Here is an 18,361-nt window from a genome sequence, read left to right as displayed (position 1 = left end):
TATTTAATTGTTGTGGGTACATGGAAGGTATATATATTTTTGAGGTACATGAGATATTCTGATGCAGGCATGCAATGTGAAATAAGCACATCATGGAGAATGGGGTATCCATCCCCTCCATTTATCCTTTGAGTTACAAACAATCCTATAACTTGTTTATATAACCAAACTGTGGAAGCAACTTAAATGTATAACAGTTATAGATTAATTGGATCAGTTGTAGTAAATACATGCAGTGAAATGTTATACTATACTGAAAGGCAAAATAAAATCATATATTTGTTTACATTGGAAAGTTGGAGACAGATAGAGTGTTGTGTGATAAAAGCAAGTTTTAAACTATAAAGTATGAATTCATCTTATAAAAGACATATTTTCATAAATAGTAAATATATAACAATATATACATACATAAGTCTACAAAAATTTCTAAAAAGGTGTAATCAAAATTGTTACCTAGGATTGTCCCTGTTGGAATGGGAAAGTATTATGAGTAATTGGAATTTTCTGTTATGTGTGTTTGAAGGGGGTTCTTTATTTTTTTGATCTTTATGTCACGTGTAATAAATTCTGGTTACTAAAAAAAGGGAAGGAAAATGTTTTAAGTCTCTATACATGCTAACACACTGGTTGAATCTTTCAGGTGATTGTGAAGACAAGAACGGAGTATCAGCCGGAACAGAAGAACAAAGGGAAGTTCCGGGTGCCGAAAATCGCTGAATTTACGGTCAGTTTCTTGATGGTGTCACAGAAAGAGTAAAGGTGGGGCTGGCTCCAGCCAGCTCAGCACACCTCGCACTTAGAGCAAGTACTGCTGTGGTCGGGGAAATGACGCAGGCTATTTCTGGAGGATTTCTTGAAGCCGTACAGTCTGGGTCACTGAGTTTAATCTAGTAATAAGAACTCTGCCTCTGAGGTCTATCCTACCCTCGTGTACTCCGGAATGTTCTGAGAAATCTCATAATTGATAAATGCCTCTTTGATTCCTTCTCCTTTCTCCTGTTCCCTTCTTCCTGCTTTTCCATCACAAGATCTAGGAAATGTGATGGAAATGCGTACGTCACTCAAATTTTAGTCTGTGGTTGCAACAAATATGGAAAAGGGGGAAGGGGGAAGAGCACCTGGCTTTTTGGTGGTGAAACCCTAAAGGTTGACTTCCTATTTCTTGGTGGAGAGGGCGTGAGGAGCACTGAGGGGTATGTTGCAGCTGTGATGAATTGCGTGAAGGAGCAACTATGCGTGCTCTGTGAGGGTGAAAGAGGAACCCCAGGGAATGCCCTGAGGAAGTCACTGAGGAGCTGAGGTGGGTGGGGAAGTGGGTATGCAGCAGGTACAAAGGTGCTGGGAGGTGAGGAGAGTGCAGCTTATGCAAAGGCCCTGAGGCTGGAGGGTGGCTAGCCCCAACGCTGAATAGAAATAAGGATGGTGAGGCCAGGCTCTAGGAGGGCATGGGGAGCAGACGCAGACGGGCAAAAGATGTGGTTGGAGGGCAGACAGTTCCAGGCACTGAAGGCTGTATGAAGACATTTCGGGTCTAATACTAAAAGTAACAGGAAGCCGCCAAAGAACTTCAGGAAGAGAAGGGACGTGATTCAATTTGGGTTTTAGAAAAAGCATGCTGGCTGTTACATGGCTAATGGAGCGTAGTGGATGAGAGGGAATGTGACGGCACTATTAGGCTACTGCAGTCAGGTGAAAAAACACAAAAAAACGGTAACGGATCAGATAAGAGCGACGAGTGGGTGGAGAGATGCAGGCAGACCTGAAATATATAGGAGGCAAAAATCTGGAGGCAGTAGAACAAGTGGTCCTGTGGATGGACAGTGCCGCAGCCTGGCTGGGCTTGAGCCTTGGTTTCACCTTATTCTAGCTGTGTGACCACAAGCAAGTCACCAAATCTCACTTACCAAATCAAGACAATAGCAGGGTTGCTGTGAAGATGAAGTACAAAGTACATGCAAAGCACTTGGCTCTGTGTAGGATAAGTGCAAAATTAATAGTAGCCTTTTTGTGTCAACTGTGACTGGGAGCTTTGAAAGTGAATGTGACTCTTGGTTGGTTATCTGGGAATTGAAGTGTATGCAGGGAGAAACATACAGGTTGGTTTCTATCTTTGACTCGTTTTCCTCCTGCTAAATCAATATTGAAGCAGCTGCGTATGTGGCCCAGGGGAGGAGTGTGGTCCCTCTGTGTGCATCCCCTGGAATGTGGAACTTCTCTAGATGCCACCCTCCTCCTGGAGAGCAGGGGCTGGTCTTACTGTTTGTTGTACTTTCAGTGTCTGCCACACAGCACAGGCCCAGTGAAAGTGGACCAAGGCCTAGCTGCATGTAAGTACTTGGGGGGATAAGCAGGTGCCTTATGAATGAACACGGGGCTTGCAGGAGAGGCCTGGGGTATCTTGGTGCACCAGGCCACGGGGTCAAGTTGACCTGTCTTTCTGGCAAGTGGTCACAAGAAATATTCCAAGATTCACAAATAAGAATGTTTACTGCAGTACTATCTATAAAATCACAGTATTAGAAACTCAACTTTCAACAACTTTCTTGTGATTTTATAAATGAGAACACATCCATAGGATGAACTACTTTACAGTTTCTTAAGAATCACCTTTTTTTCCTCAGAGAGTAGTTGTCTCTGAATTATACATTTATGATATAATTTCATATAATTCTTACTTTTCTATGCTTTCTAAATGTTATGCAACATGCACTTAATTATTTCAATAATCAGACAAAAATGAGAATTATTTTTAAGTGTGCTTAAAACAAACAAATAGAGTGTTAAGTGTTTTAAATGAAATTATTCTTTATCCAGCAGTCATTTGAAATGATGGCTATGAAGTGCAATAATTTGGGCAAATACTTAAAGAGAGAATGTTGAGTGAGTAAAGCAGAGATTAAAATTGTGTGCTTTCTAGGACTGGAGCTGTGAAAAACTACAAACACAGAGGATCAACAACATGGAAATAAATGTATTAATATTAAAATGCTGTCTATGGCTGTGTTCTTAGCAGTGAGGTAGGGCCATGGTTGTTTTTTGTCTTCTTTGACAACTTTTGGTGATGTGGCTATTTTATCATATCGAAATGAGAGATTGATATAATCTCCTATGGCTTGGAGAGGGGACATAACGTGCTTACCCACCAGCAAGTGGCAGAGCCAGTGTGCAGAGCCAGGGCCTGGTGGCCTCTCTGCTCAGCCGTGATGCCTACAGTAGGTAACTGCTGGGTAGAACAGAAATGAGTCAGCTAGGTCAGAAATGAGTCAGCTAGGTCAGGGACCAGGGTCTGTAGAGGTTCTCCACCCCCATGCAGTTTGACTCAGTTAGTCCTGGGGGTCAGGAAAGAAGGGCTTTGTGGTTCAGGGGCAGCCCTGACTGTCAGGCGTGGGCAGAGGGGGACCTGCACTTGGAACAAAATGGGAGGAATGGAACGGATTCTCTTATGCTTATGTAAAGCTGCAAGCATTAATTAGCCTGGTTTTTCGCTTTGTTAAAGAGAGCTCTCTCAGCCCCGTGAAGGATGCACCTGCAGGTGCAGGGGTGGACACAGGGAGGCTAGGGAGGAGGTGTGGAGGTAATTAGAAGAGTCCAAGGGTCTGAGCTGAGTTGGCTCGCTGGAACTCAGGATCCAGAGGAGCTGTTTTGGAGGTGGAATTCACAGGACTTGCTCCCAGTTGGAGGAAGGGCACTGGGGAACTCCTTGGTGTTTGGCTTGTCTGCCTGCTGCTGAGGTAGGGAGCTGGAGAGATGCTCTGATATGAGGTGCCTGGAGGTCGTGGGTGGGGAGGGGGAAGATAGGTGGTCTGGCTACCCTTGGAACTAACAGGCTTGGGGATCAGGATGGAGATTTCCACTGGAGAACCAGGGCTGGCGTCAGGGAATTTATGGTTAGAGAGCTTGGTGCTGTTACACAGTCAATGGGTTACCCTGCAATTGTATTGCCTGGGGCTGCGGGAAGCTTAGGAACCGCAAAGGTGCACCCCTTCTCGTTCCAGCCCCTTCATGGAACTGGGACAGCTTGTGATTTGAATTTCAAAATTAACCTGGAGAAAGCAGTTTATAGTAATTATACTGTAAGAGAGAAAAGAAGGGAGTAGGATGGGGAGAGATGAATAGAGAAAGATTAACTGAAAGAATTGTCTGGAATTTTTGTCATTTCTGAAACTAAGGAGGCCCTGCAGCCATGGTAAAGGGCCACAGACTTGAAAGATTTTCATCAGAGTTATGTGAGAAAATGGGAACATGCAAAGAGAAAAAAAAAAACCCCTCCTTTCTTAATCTGAGAGGGAAGGGTTCTCTAAAATTGATTTTGCTATGGAAGGTGCTGGTGCTGTGGAAGGTGTTGGTGTCATGTTGAGGGTGCTGGTGTTATGGTGATCCTGGTACTCTGGAAGGTGCTGATGTCATGAGGATCCTTGTGCTGTGGAAAGTGCTGGTGCTATGGAGGGTGCTAGTGTCATGGTGATCCTGTTGCTATGGAGAGTGTTGGTGTCATGGTGATCCTGGTGCTGTGGAGGGTGCTGGTGCTGTGGAAGGTGTTGGTGCTATGGACAGTGCTGGTATCATGGTGATCTTGTTGCTGTGGAGGGTACTGGTGTCACAGTGATCCTGGTGCTACGGAGAATGCTGGTGTCATGGTGACCCTGGTACTGTGGAGAGTGCTGGTGTTATGGTGATCCTGGTGCTGTGGAGGGTGATTGTGTCATGGTGATCCTGGTGCTATGGAGGGAGCTGGTGCCAAGGAGAGTGCTGGTGCTCTAAAGGTTACAGTGCTATGGAAGGTGCTAGTGCTGTGGAGGGTACTGGGGCTATGGAAGGTACTTATGCCATGCTGCCAGGCCTGGTTGTTTCTAGGTTAGTCCATGAGCTGGAGCTGAGCCTGGGTTTGGAAGCCATTGGTGCTAAGCTGTGGAGACGCACAACTGTCCTCCAGGGAGACACTTGGGCTTGAGGCTAGGCTCACCTGGGCATCTGAGATATTGGCTTTGCCATATCTTAGCTACGTGACCTTGGGAAAAATCTCTTCACTCCCATGCTCCCAGTTTTTTCATTAATAAAACCAGACAATCATAGTGAATAGTCTAAGGCATCCTCAAACTTTTTACACAGGGGGCCGGCTCACTGTCCCTTAGACCATTGGAGGGCCGCCACATACTGTGCTCCTCTCACTGACCACCAATAAAAGGGGTGCCCCTTCCTGAAGTGCGGCGGGGGCTGGATAAATGGCCTCAGGGGTCCGCATGCAGCCCGCGGGCCGTAGTTTGGGGACGCCTGGTCTAAATCTTTGGTGTACTCTAGGGGCTTAATAAATGATCATTTTATTTCCTTCCTATTCATATCTTATTTCCTCTTGTGTTCTTAGCTTCCTGTCTAATTAGCTGGGTTCTGTCTGTTGGTTGGATCTGGGCCTCTCTTTGCAGGCTTTTCTCCCTGGAAATGTGACTGGGAGAACCTGGAGGAACATTTCAAGGGGTAGCCGGCTCAGTATCAGGATTCATGAGTAGTCTCTGGCTTTTCACAATGATTCCTGGAGGCACGTGTTTGCTTGTTGGTAAGGGCAGGTCATTTTATTTTATTTTATATTTTTTTAGACGGGGTCTCACTCTGTCACCAAGGCTGGAGTGCAGTGGTATGATCATGGCTCACTGTGGCCTTGACTTCCCAGGCTCAAGTGATCCTCCCACCTTAGCCTCCCAAACAGCTGGGACAACAGGCACATGCCACCATGCTCAACTAATTTAAAAAGTTTTTCTTTTTTGCTAGAGATAGGGTCTCACTTTGTTGCCCAGACTGGTCTTGAATTCCTGGCCTCAAACAATCCTCCTGCCTTGGCCTCCCAAAGTGCTGGGATTATAGGTGTGAGCCACTGCACCCAGCCTGTCCATTTTTTTTGTAGGCTATTTTTTAGTACTTCAGTTATAAGATGAATAAAAATAATGTCTTAAATATGCTTTGACGTCTACTTTTCAGCCTAACAACAATCTTGGGAAGTAGGTACTTTTTACAGATGAGGAAACTGATGCTCAGAGAAGTGAGGTGACTTTCCCAAGGTCGCTTAGCCAGGACGTGTTCGAATAAAATGCGAACCCAGCTCGATGGCTCTATATCCCATTCTCTCTGCCACAACTTGATGTCACCCTGCCATTGTCCTGGCCAAGCTGTGGCCTTCCTTCCTTCTTTGTCTCCCTCCCTTTTCTTCTTTGTCATTATTAATATTGGTTCTGGGCTGGGCTCAATACTTGTTGCTGGGAGATACAAAGTTGGATAAAAGAAAACCCCTTCCCTGAAGGAGCTTGCAAGTGTGTGGATTAGACAAGAAACATTTCTGTGCAGCTTTTCAGTTGGACTTTTTCTGGAGTCAGCAACTCTAGGATCCCTTCCTGGTACTCTTAGCTGAATTTGGGCCCTCCTCTGGGCTCTGCAGGGTCACGTGGAGACCTCCTTCCCCATTGTCCTCTGCCTGGCTGATACCACACCTGCAGCCCCCTCTAGCTTCTGATCCCTGGAGGGCAGGGAGGTGACTAGTGCATCTCTGTGTTCCCAGTTCCCAGCACAGGCCTGGCATGGAGTAGGCTTTGGGTGCATTGCATTGTGGGGCCCATCCCTTGGGATGATCTCAGGAGCATCCCTGACCCCACATCCTGATCCAGCATTCAGAACCTGCCTCATTAGGCTCTGGCCAGGGCCACCTCAGAGTGGAGGGCATGCAGGCACTTGGGGAAGGATCCTGGGAATGCCTGAGGACCAGACATAGAGCACATCCCGTGGAGAGAAGCTGTAGAGGGAGGGGCGCCTTAGCCCAAAGGGACCAGAGCTCACCATTCTCTCATTAAAATGAGGTGGGGCCAGGAACTGAAAATGAGAGGGCCAGTCATTTTTAAAGAATCGGTGTCAGTAGGCTATTATTAAAACAAACAGCAACAAGCAAACAAAAATAAAACCCCAGTTGAAATTTCAGGCTAACATTAGAACAGGTGGATTTTTTGCTGTTTCATCCGTTCACCAATTCATTCCACTCTCTGGGCTCCTGCCTGTGACTGGTGCTTTGTGTGCGCTACCCTGCTGAATGGTCCCAGCACGCCAGGCTGGTGGGATTATTACTCCATTTGCACGTGATCAACCCAGGCTCAGAGAGGTGGAGTGAGCCATCTGAGGTCCACACCCTGGAGGCTGTGCAGCTGGGCTGCCTGCCCGGGTAGACAGGGTCAGGTAAGGCTACTCAAAGGAGGCTGCTGCTGAGTGGAAGGGCATCCCCAGCTATATAGGAAGGGCTCCCTAGGGATGCTGCTGAGCTCATTTACCTGCCAGTGGCTCCTTCTCCTTTCCTTTCATAATACAGGGCCAAGAAATGGGGGCCTTGGAGCCTGTCTCAAGCCTCAGCACTGCTCACATTCCCTCCAACACTGACACGGGAAGAGGTAGGGAGATATACAGAAGCCAGCCTCCTCAGTGCTAGCCACCACATCTAGCAGCCACAGAGCCAGGCCACTGTCCCCCTGGAAGTCTCTAGTGACTGTCCTTTCTTCTCTGTTCTTACTCCAACACTCTGGTTTAACCTACACCACCGCCTGTCCCAGCGCTCTCCATGGTCCTGGCCCCTTTCCTCAGCCCCCTCCAGTCCTTCCTCCTCCTCTTTAAAAACAGATGCCCCAAAATGGCATTCCTGTGACTTCATTGCTCACCTGCCTCTCCCTTAGATGCCTCCACCTCCTGGAAATACTGGCCCTTCCCTCATGATCCTGTCTGTTTGATGCTTCTCTGACTTCGTCCGTGTCTTCCCTTCTAGCTGGGTTGCCTTTCCTGCCTGCCATGAGGCCATCTCCCTACTCATCCCTCACCACCCAATAGACATGGCCTGGGCCTGTGCAGTTTTGCCTGCAGTGCCATGCAAAGCTTTCCTTTCCTCCTTTAGGTTCCTGCACTTCCTATAGGACCCTCCCTTCTAGTACCAATTAAACAGAGTTGGCAACAGCGACTTACCTACTGGGTCTCCTGCTGACTGGACTGTTCCTGCTCTTTGAGGCAGGAATGGTGTCTATTTTGTCTCTGTACCCTAAGAAGCTGGCCAGCATCTGGCCAGGTGAAGCACCAAAAAATGCCTTTTTTTTTAAATTGCATTTTAGGCTTGGGGGTACATGTGAAGAACATGCAAGATTGTTGCATAGGTACACACATGGCAGTGAGCACTGTTTACAATAGCAAAGACCTGGAACCAACCCAAGAATGCCTTTAATAAATGAATAAGGCCAGGCATGGTGGCTCACACCTGTAATCCTATCACTTTAAGAAGCCGAAGTGAGAGGATTGCTTGAGCCCAGGAGTTTAAGACCACTCTGGGCAACATGGCAAAACCCCATCTCTATAAAAATTACAACAAAAATTAGCTGGAGGTGGTTGCACATGCCTGTGGTCTCAGCTGCTCAGGAGGCTGAGGCAGAAGGATTATCCGAGCCTGGGGGGTTGAGGTTGCTGTGAGCCGTGATGGTGCCACTGTACTCCAGCCTGGGCGACAGAGTGAGACCCTGTCTCAAATGAATGAATGAATGAATAAGGAGGTGAATGAACAGATAAAAAAAATTCCTCATGGCTGACCAAGAAACTCCCTGTTGATCACACCAACAGCTCTGCCTGCCTTGTTTCCAATATCTTTATTTAAAATCAGAACTCTTTTCTGAACTCTTGCTGATAACACATCCTCCTAACTCTCTTTCTGATGCCATATTTCTAAGGAGGTGAGACCACATTTCTAGCTTCACCATTTGCTTCTACCAATTTTTCATCAAAACTCCAGGGCCTCCATTTCATGGGATTCTAATATTTGCTGACAGCAGCAAATGGAGATAAGAGATTTTACTTTATTATCTGTTGTCTTGCTTTTTATTGCGTGCGCTCTCTCTCTCTCTCTCTCTCTCTCTCTCTCTCTCTCTCTCTCTCTCTCTTTAATTTTCAGGAACATTTTTAGGCAAGTTATTAAAAACACTGCCTGCTGGGTTAGGAGCAGAGTCATTATTTGGATGGAAAGAATTTGCACATGAAGACTTGGTGGAGATGGGCTGCCAGAGTGTTTCATGTTTATTATTTCACTTCTGGCCAGGGTTTTATTGAAAATACTGGTCTATGTTTTTGTCTGGGTGCTTTCTCTCGGCTTTATAAGTGTTCTGTTAGAGTGACCTTCAAAAATATATGCTATTATTAATTGATAGTTGCAAAGCAATTGTGGCTTAATTTTTTTTTAAATGAAACAGTCCTCTAGAAGAGGAAACATGCATGGTGCTGCCTTAGGAGGACTGTGCATGGGGTTTGATGAGAGACAGGGTGATTCAGTGACCACCCCACAGCAAAAGGATGGGCTTTTATTACCGGCTTTACATTTTCATTGATCCAAACAAACATTGGTGAGTAATTGCTGCAATAAAGAAAGTCACTTGTTAATAAACTTAGTGTAGAAGAAGACTTCTAGGGTGTAGCGAGCACTGTTCTTTCCCATGGGACTCCTGCAGGGGTGGGCTGGAGCAACTCACACCCACTCCCGAGAGCTGATTCTTCCAAGTTTGCAAGCCAGTTGTGAAACTGTTGGAAGCTTGAAATCAATCATGGTGGGAGTATTTACACGGAAATCAGCAAATGCTACAGATCTCCTCCTCTACCCTCAAGAGATGGTTTCTCAGCACACCTCTGTGTGAAAGGCAATATGGAGGAAATCATGGGTTAGGGAAGGCGTCCCCAAACTTTTTACACAGGGGGCCAGTTCACTGTCCCTCAGACCATTGGAGGGCTGCCACATACTGTGCTCCTCTCACTGACCACCAATGAAAGAGGTGCCCCTTCCTGAAGTGTGGCGGGGGGCCGGATAAATGGCCTCAGGGGGCCGCATGCGGCCCGCGGGCCATAGTTTGGGGACGCCTGGGTTAGGGGTTTGATTCCATGGGTTTGAGAACTAGAACACATCATTTCACCTCTCTGAACCTGTGTTTCTCAATCTGCAAGATGGGTGGCTGATGGCTCCATCATAGGCCTACTGTGAGGCAATGTAAGTTAACATGGTTGTTCCACGATGGCTTGATAAACGCGAGCTTCCTCTCGTTGTTGCATGCTAGTTTCAATTCTGGGGAGTGGGGTCTCTTGCTAGATGGATGCTGCCACCTAGCTTGGGTCTCCAGTGGGAAGCTATGCCTGGTACCTGTGGGCTTCCATCCCGGGGGACAGTGCCCTGGCTCAGTTGCTCCTCCTGGCTTACGCTTCCCACTGTGCCAGCTTCCAGCTTTCCATCTCTGTCCCACCCCTTCACGCACTATGAGCAAAGCCAGGTTAGATCATCAGATCACTCTCCTGCTTGAGAAATCTGTGATGTCTCCCTGCTTCCTAGGGGCTGCAGTGTGATGTCCTTAGCACGGCACTGCAGGCCCTTTCAAAGGTGGGCCTTGCTGCTGGTTCCTGTCCCTCTGCCACTGCCTTCAGTATTCTGGGGCTCTCATAGCACTGCAAGACTGCCGTGCCTTTTCACACCTCTGGCATTGCCCACACAGTGTCCTCTGCCTCCACTGTTGTCCATGTGTTCTGCCTGGAGACCCAGCTCAGAGCTAATCTCCCCTGGAACCAGTTCTGGACTCCCCAAGTCACTTTCACACCTGGAAGTCCTGGGATCCCAGCACTACAACATTTCCTTCCCTTCCTGTGCCTCACTGATGAGATGGCACATTGGCTTTCCTAGAGTTCTGCTACCTGACTGGATTGCTGAAGGTGCCACTGAAGAGAGGGCTTCCTAAAGGTTTCTCAAATCCTTGGTTGGAGTAATGAAAGGAAGATGCTCACAGAAAGGAAAACAACATTTAAAAAATACTTATTTGCAATAATAAATAATAACATTTTATTAAACTTCTATTATGTGCCAGGTAGCCTGTGAGTCATTTCCCATCTTATCTTTATCACAACTCATGAAATGGGCTTATTTTTAACATACAGGTGAGAAAGCTGCGATCAGCATGATTAATTAAGCCACTCAGGGTCACACAGCCAATAAGGGGGCAGAGTCAGGCTTTTCTGACCCAGAGGGGTATGTGTGCCGACATGTGGTTATGTGCATGTGTGTGCAGGCACACATGTGTATTCTTTTATCTATACCATCTTCCAAATTGGGAAACCCTGCACATTCGGGGAATTGCCTAAATTAAGCTAAACTGAAATGTGGTTGCAAGAATACCAAAATTCTGCGGCAGATCCCTGTTATTTGCTAAGTGTTAGGTTAATTTTCCGTTGGCTCTCTTGTCTCATTTTTTTCTCTTTGAATACACTGTGTGGCCAAGTCCTGAAATGCATTGATCCAAAAGGGAAAAAGAGAAGTGACAATTTCCCAAAAAAGAGACGCCGTTTTCCTTAGGGTCTGTCATGCCACCTGCTCCACAATCCCAGTCACAAGGCAGGAGGGTTCATCTCCTGACTTCCTTCTCTGCTCTCTGGGCCTCTGCTCCTGCAATGCATGATTATATTAAATGTGATTTTTAAAAAGTTGATGATGTTTAAGCTCCTGGAACTGTTAGAAGAAGGCCTCAATAAAGTGACTGTATATGCAGCTTTTCATGTTGCCTCCAGGTTCTATAATTATAAGAAAACGAGTTGTTATAGCAACTGCCATGTAGGCTTTGCTTCCTCCTGGAGATGCTGAGCGCTCAGCTCTGTGATCCGAGCAACTGGGAGGGAATTTAGTTCTTTTAGGGGTTTCAACCCTCACTTGGGTGATCATCGTTAAGTCATTCTAATTCTCCACAACCTGGACCCGGTTTTACTTTGCAGTCTGACAGACCTGGTTTGAATATTCTATAACTCACTGGCAAGTCACCTCACCTCCATCAGCCTCAGTTTGTACTTTTGCAAAATGGGGATGCCGGTGCTCAGCACTTCAGAGGACCATTGTGACGATGGTGCTTGTGACGTGGCTAGCACAGTGCCTGGCATGTAGTAGCCCCTGATATAGATTGGACATACTCCCCTTGACTTCTTTCACTGGGAGCAAATGAAGCATGAAAATGCTAAAAGTAGAGAGGGTAGGTGTTTTCATAGTGTTTGAAAAAGTATTGTCATTAATTTGGGTAGCATTTGTGGCTTGAAAATCAGGCTGCTAACCAGAAATTCTAGGCTGAATCATGTATGAGATATGAGACAGGGGAAAAAGAGAGATGAAGAAGAGAGAGCAAAACCTGTGTATTAATGACTGTTTGGCTAAATGAAACTGACTTGAATGGAAACTGCTCCAGTTTCTTTTTATATTGCATTTCTCTGAGGCTATGAAAAAAAAATTCTGCTTTCTAAAAGAATCTTTAAACTGAGTCAGGAAACCTCGTTTCTGGTCTCAATCTTTGGGCCTCAGTTTTCCCATCTGTAAAATGAGGAAGTTGGGTGAGATCATCCCAAAGGCCCCTGGAACAATCGTTCTCAATCAGAGGTAATTTTGTTTCTCAGGGGACACTTGGCAACATCTGGAGACATTTTTGGTTATCACAACTGGAGGTAGAGGTGCTATTGGCATCTAGTGGGTAGAGGCCAGGGGTGTAGCTAACCATCCTGTGATGCGTAGGACAGCTCCTTACAACAAAGCATCATCCAGCCCCGGATGCTGAGAAGTCTTGCTCTAGAATTTAGCAGCATGTTGCCTGGGCCTAGAACCAGAAATCACACCACAGTCATGCCACCAAGGTAAGTCAGATTTGTTCGATATTTCAGTTTCTTATCCCAGCAATCTCCCAGAGATTTGAAGCCTTAGAAAAATGAGAAAAGGTAAGGACAAAAAGACTTCTCAAGGATGTAGGAAGCTTAGCAAAGAATGAGACGGCCGCAGGAAGCGCGGTGCTGCACAGCTCTCAACAGACCTGGTGTGATTGTTTGGTGCACAAAGCAAAATGCACTCATTGCAATTTTAGGTCTATACATAGCTTTATTATTTTTGGGTAGAGGAGGATAAAAACAAATCTTGCAGACATTTCAACTGACCTCATTTCCAGCTCCTGTCTTCAGCTTTGACATGTCAAGCCATAGTCAGAGTGTGTGTGTCTCTTCTGAAACTCACAGGCGATCACTTCCTTCCCCTGCTTCAAACCATTCTGGGGCTTTTCTTGGCTGTTAGGGTAAAATCTAAACTCCTTCGCTTGCTATACTTGGTCTTCGAAGACTGTCTCTCGCTCATCTCTTCAGTCTCCTCCCACCAAGCTGAATTACCTGTGGAATTCTCAACACACTGGACCGGATTTAATTTCTACTCCTCCGCTTAGCTGTTCTTTCTACTCCGAATGCTCTTCCCTCGCCAGAGTCTGGTGGCCGTGTATTCATCTCATAAAACTGGCTGGAACATCACCTCCGGATGATGCCTTTTCTGGTAACTTCACCTCTCTTCCCCATTTTCAGATAGGACTGATCATTTCCTCTGCTGGGACCTTATTCACTGGGCAGAGTTGGTCATCTTTCCCTCCTTCATGCAGTTATTTCTTAACCTGCGTCTTTTTGGTCCTATGAAAGCCTGGGCTCTTGAGGACAGAAACTGCCATGATTCAGGTGTCTAGCTCCTTATGCTTATACATTCTGGGGCTTTGAATACAGTAGGTGGTCAGTAACTTCTGTTTTAAATAAGGATAATATACACATGTACAACATTCCAACAGCACAGAAAGGCATTTCACTGAGAAATTCAAGTCTCCCTTTCCCTCCCTCATAATTCTCACAAAAAATATCTGTTGTCTATGTCTGTGCTGTTCACATTGGAAGCTCCTAGCCACCTGTGGCTAGATACATTTAAATTGGTCAAAACAAAATACAATTTAAAATTTAATTTCTCAGCCACACTAGGCTGATTTCAAGTACGTGGTAGTCATGTGAGCCTAGTGACTACCGAGTTAGACAGCTCAAATTTAGAGAACATTTCCATCATTGCAGACAGTTCTGTTAGTCCAGGAGTAGCTTCTTATGTTCTTACATTCTCATCCAGGGACATTTCCTAAAGGTCTTTTTTTTTTCCTGAGACGGAGTCTGTCTCTGTCACCAGGCTGGAGTGTAGTGGTGCGATCTTGGCTCAGTGCAGCCTCCACCTTCCAGGTTCAAGCGATTCTCCTGCTTCAGCCTCCCAAGTAGCTGGGACTACAGGCATGCACCACCATACCCAGCTCATTTTTGTATTGTTTTTTAGTAGAGATGGGATTTCACCATGTTGGTCAGGATAGTCTTGATCTCTAGACCCCCATGAGCCGCCTGCCTCGGCCTCCCAAAGTGCTGGGATTACAGATGTGAGCCACTGCGCCAAGCCTACGGGTCTTATATGTACAGTACACACACACACACACACACACACACACACACACACACTTAAACTTGATTTTCTTGTTACATACTCAAATGTAACCATTTTATACACATTCTCTTGTACCTTGATTTTTTCTCTTAATATCTCAGAGATCTTTCCACATCAGCACATTGAGATCCTTTTTGTTCTTGTTAATGGCTGTAGACAGAGGATGTTTCATCATCTTTCTCAATTAGTCCACGATTGTTCTAGCTTCCAGCCTTCTGCTGCTGAAATCATGCTGCAGTGAACTTCCTTCCAGTGAACTACCCACACTTCTACAGTTTGAATGTTTATGTTCTCCCAGAAATTCCTATGCTGAAATGCTAACCCCAACTTGACATTAGGTATTAGGAGGTGGGGTCTTTGGAAAGTGATTAGGTCATCGGGGTGGAGCTCTCATGAATGGGCTTAGTGCCCTTACGACAGAGGCCCCAAGAAGCTTGATCTACCCTTCCACCATGGGAGGACACAGATAGAGGCACCATCTATGAACCAGAAAGTGGACCCATCCCCGATACCAAATCTCCTGGTGCCTTCATCTGAGGTCTCTCAGTTTTCAGAACTGTGAGAAATAAATGTCTGTTGTTTCTAAACTACCCAGTCTGTGGTATTTTGTGATAGCAGCCCAAATGGACTAAGACACGTGCACATACACACTGCATACACACATCCCTTTCATATGTTCTGCAAGTGTACTTGGAGGACATGAGAGTCTTCAATCTTAAAAAACTTGACAGAGGTAGTACAGCTTCCATTTTAATTAATAGGGTTTTCCAAATTGCCTTCCAAATACGTTCCACCAGTCTGTATATACTTCCTCCACAGCGCCTAAGAGCGAGCTACTCTTCCCCATGTGCCAGCACCAGGTTTTAACCAACTCTAAGTCCTACCCATCTGATAGGTAGAAAATGGCCCCTCCTCTTGAAGTCTGTATCTCTCTCTCTCTCTCTCTCTCTCTCTCTCTCTCTCTCTCTCTCTCTCTCTCTTTGTGATGGAGTCTCATTCTGTCACCCAGGCTCAAGTGCAGTGGTTCGATCTCAGCTCACTGCAACCTCTGCCTGCTGAGCTCAAGCAATTCCTATCTCCGCTTCCTGCATAGCTGGGATTACAGGTACATGCCACCATGTCTGGCCGATTTTTGTATTTTTTTTTTTTTTTTTGAGACGGAGTTTCACTCTTGTTACCCAGGCTGGAGTGCAATGGCCCGATCTCAGCTCACCGCAACCTCCGCCTCCTGGGTTCAGGCAATTCTCCTGCCTCAGCCTCCTAAGTAGCTGGGATTACAGGCACGCGCCACCATGCTCAGCTAGTTTTTTGTATTTTTAGTAGAGACGGGGTTTCACCATGTTGACCAGGATGGTCTCGATCTCTCGACCTCGTGATCCACCCGCCTCAGCCTCCCAAAGTGCTGGGATTACAGGCTTGAGCCACCGCGCCCGGCTAATTTTTGTATTTTTAGTAGAGACAGGGTTTCACCATATTGGCCAGGCTGGTCTTGAACTCCTAATCTCAGGTGATTCTCCCACCTAAGCCTCCAAAAGTGCTGGTATTACAGACAGGAGCCACCATGCTCGGCCGTGCCTGTCTTTCGTTATCAGTGAATCAGAGCTTCTTTCCACGTTCTTATTGCCTGTTTGATATTTGGCTCTTTTCTGGAAACATTCTTACCTGGTTGGATCATTTGTTCATTCCTCCTGATTTGCGTGGCTACCTCCCAAAGCCACAGACTTAGTTTTTCTCCCTTGTTTGGTATTTCCTCAGTCTTCTTTCACCTTTTGGTTTTGTTTATAGTATAACTGCTTTTCTCATTCTACAAGATTTCTAATTTGTTGTGCTTTAACTCAATCATGGACTCTAGAAGGCATGAGGGAAAATATTGATATATTTGACTCTAAAAATTAAGCTCTTCTCCCACCCTAAATTTATGTTTTCTTCTGGTGCTTTTATGATTGTGTTTTATAGGTTACAATTTTGATTCATCTGGAATTTGTCTCTGTGTAAAGAGTGAGCTGGGAATCCAGGTTTATCTCTTTCTGAATGGCGGTTTGTCAGGTGTTCTAAGGTCATTTATTAATCTTTTCTCTCTGACTTGACATGCAACCTTTTAAAAAAGATACAGCATTTCCATATGGGTTTCAGTCTACTTCTGTTCTTTCTTTCCTTCTATTGATCTGCCCGTTTTTTGTTGTTATATACCAAATTCTTTGAATTACAGCTTTGTTATACATCTTTATATCTAAGTAAATTACTCTTCTCTCATTCCTTTCACTCTTTAGAAACTCCTTACCCATTCTTGCATTTTGCTTTTGCAAGTAAATATGCATATAAAATATGTATATAAAATAAATATATGTACATATAAATATATGTTATATATAATATATATAACTATGTATAAATAATCTTATTATATATAACCATATATATGTTTATATTTCGCTACTGTTACTTTTTACTTGGGTTACATAAATTTATGAATTTCGATTTGAGGAGATACTGCATCTCTGTAATATTGAGATTTTCTTTTTATTTTTTTTTATTTTTAAGAGTGAGTCTTCTTCTGTCGCCCAGGCTGGAGTGCAGTGGTGCGATCTCAGCTCACTGCAACCTCCATCTCCTGGGTTCAAGTGATTCTTGTGCCTCAGCCTCACAAGTAGCTGGAATTACAGGTGCGCACACCACCACGCCTGGCTAATTTTTGTATTTTGTCATACAAATGAGGTTTCACCATGTTGGCCAGGCTGGTCTTAAACTCCTGACCTCAGGTGATCTGCCCGCCTTGGCCTCCCAAAGTGCTAGGATTACAGGTGTGAGCCACTATGCCCGGCCTAAAATATTGAGATTTTCTATCCAGAAACAAGATTGCATTTGTCAAAGACTTTATCACTTTCAGTTGAGCTTTAAGATCATTTTTGCAATTCTTGTTAAACTTATTCTAAAGTATTTTACCTTTATTGTTTTTGTTGTTGCTACTGTAAAAGGAATCTTTATTATTTTTTCTAACTACGTATTATTTTTACTCAATAAAAATGCTTTTGAATTTTGTATATTTATTCGCCACTAGGCAGCTACCAACTTGTCTTACTGTTTCTTTCTTTCTTTTTTTTTTTTTTTTGAGATGGAGTTTCGCTCTTGTTACCCAGGCTGGAGTGCAATGGCACGATCTCGGCTCACTGCAACCTCCGCCTCCTGGGTTCAGACAATTCTCCTGCCTCAGCCTCCTGAGTAGTTGGGATTACAGGCACGCGCCACCATGCCCAGCTAATTTTTTGTATTTTTAGTAGAGACGGGGTTTCACCATGTTGACCAGGATGGTGTCGATCTCCTGACCTCATGATCCACCCGCCTCGGCCTCCCAAAGTGCTGGGATTACAGGCATGAGCCACCACGCCTGGCTGTCTTATTGTTTCTAGTAATTTGTTTAAAATTTTGATTCTTTGTTTTACAAAGAATATACAATTGTTCCATCTGCCCTAATTCTAATATTGCTTCTCTTTTTCTGTTATTTAGTTTTCTTATGTTATTTCCTCTTGGCAATTTCTAGATTTCTGATGTCATTTTCTATCTAATTGCAGTGGTCAGTACTTTCGGATTTGCTATTTCTAGTGTTTTAGTATTTACATTTTGATGGGTTTTTTCTCCCCCCAAATGCCCACATTTATGGACATGGTGATATGGTTTGACTTCTTTGACTCAGCATTACGGTAAATTGTACTAACATATTTTCAGATATTAAGCCATTTGTAAGAATGTCCTCATTTGATCATGGTGTACCATGGAGTTCTGTTTGCTAATACATTACTGTATTTAATTTTTTTTTTTTTTTTTTTTTTTTTTTTTGAGACTGAGCTTTGCTCTTGTTTCCCAGGCTAGAGTGCAATGGCGTGATCTTGGCTTACTGCAACCTCCACCTCCTGGGTTCAAGCGATTCTCCTGCCTCAACCTCCTGAGTAGCTGGGATTACAGGCATGCACCACCATGCCTGGCTAATTTTGTATTTTTAGTAGAGACAGGGTTTCTTCACATTGGTCA

General features: G+C 45.0%; 1 protein-coding gene across 1 annotated transcript in view; it reads left to right on the top strand.

Moving 5' to 3' along the window:
- The window catches only part of NSG2 (neuronal vesicle trafficking associated 2), a 61,110-nt gene that overhangs the window by 17,430 nt on the left and 25,319 nt on the right, over nucleotides 1-18,361 (top strand). The window contains exon 3 of the mRNA XM_003936134.3: nucleotides 644-727. Within this exon, the coding sequence (XP_003936183.1) occupies nucleotides 644-727 (84 nt within the window). The remainder of the gene's footprint in view (nucleotides 1-643; nucleotides 728-18,361) is intronic.

Source organism: Saimiri boliviensis, chromosome 20 (genome assembly GCF_048565385.1).
Source record: "Saimiri boliviensis isolate mSaiBol1 chromosome 20, mSaiBol1.pri, whole genome shotgun sequence".
In the NCBI taxonomy this organism is placed as follows: Eukaryota; Metazoa; Chordata; class Mammalia; order Primates; family Cebidae; genus Saimiri; species Saimiri boliviensis.
This window is presented reverse-complemented; position numbering and strand designations above follow the sequence as displayed.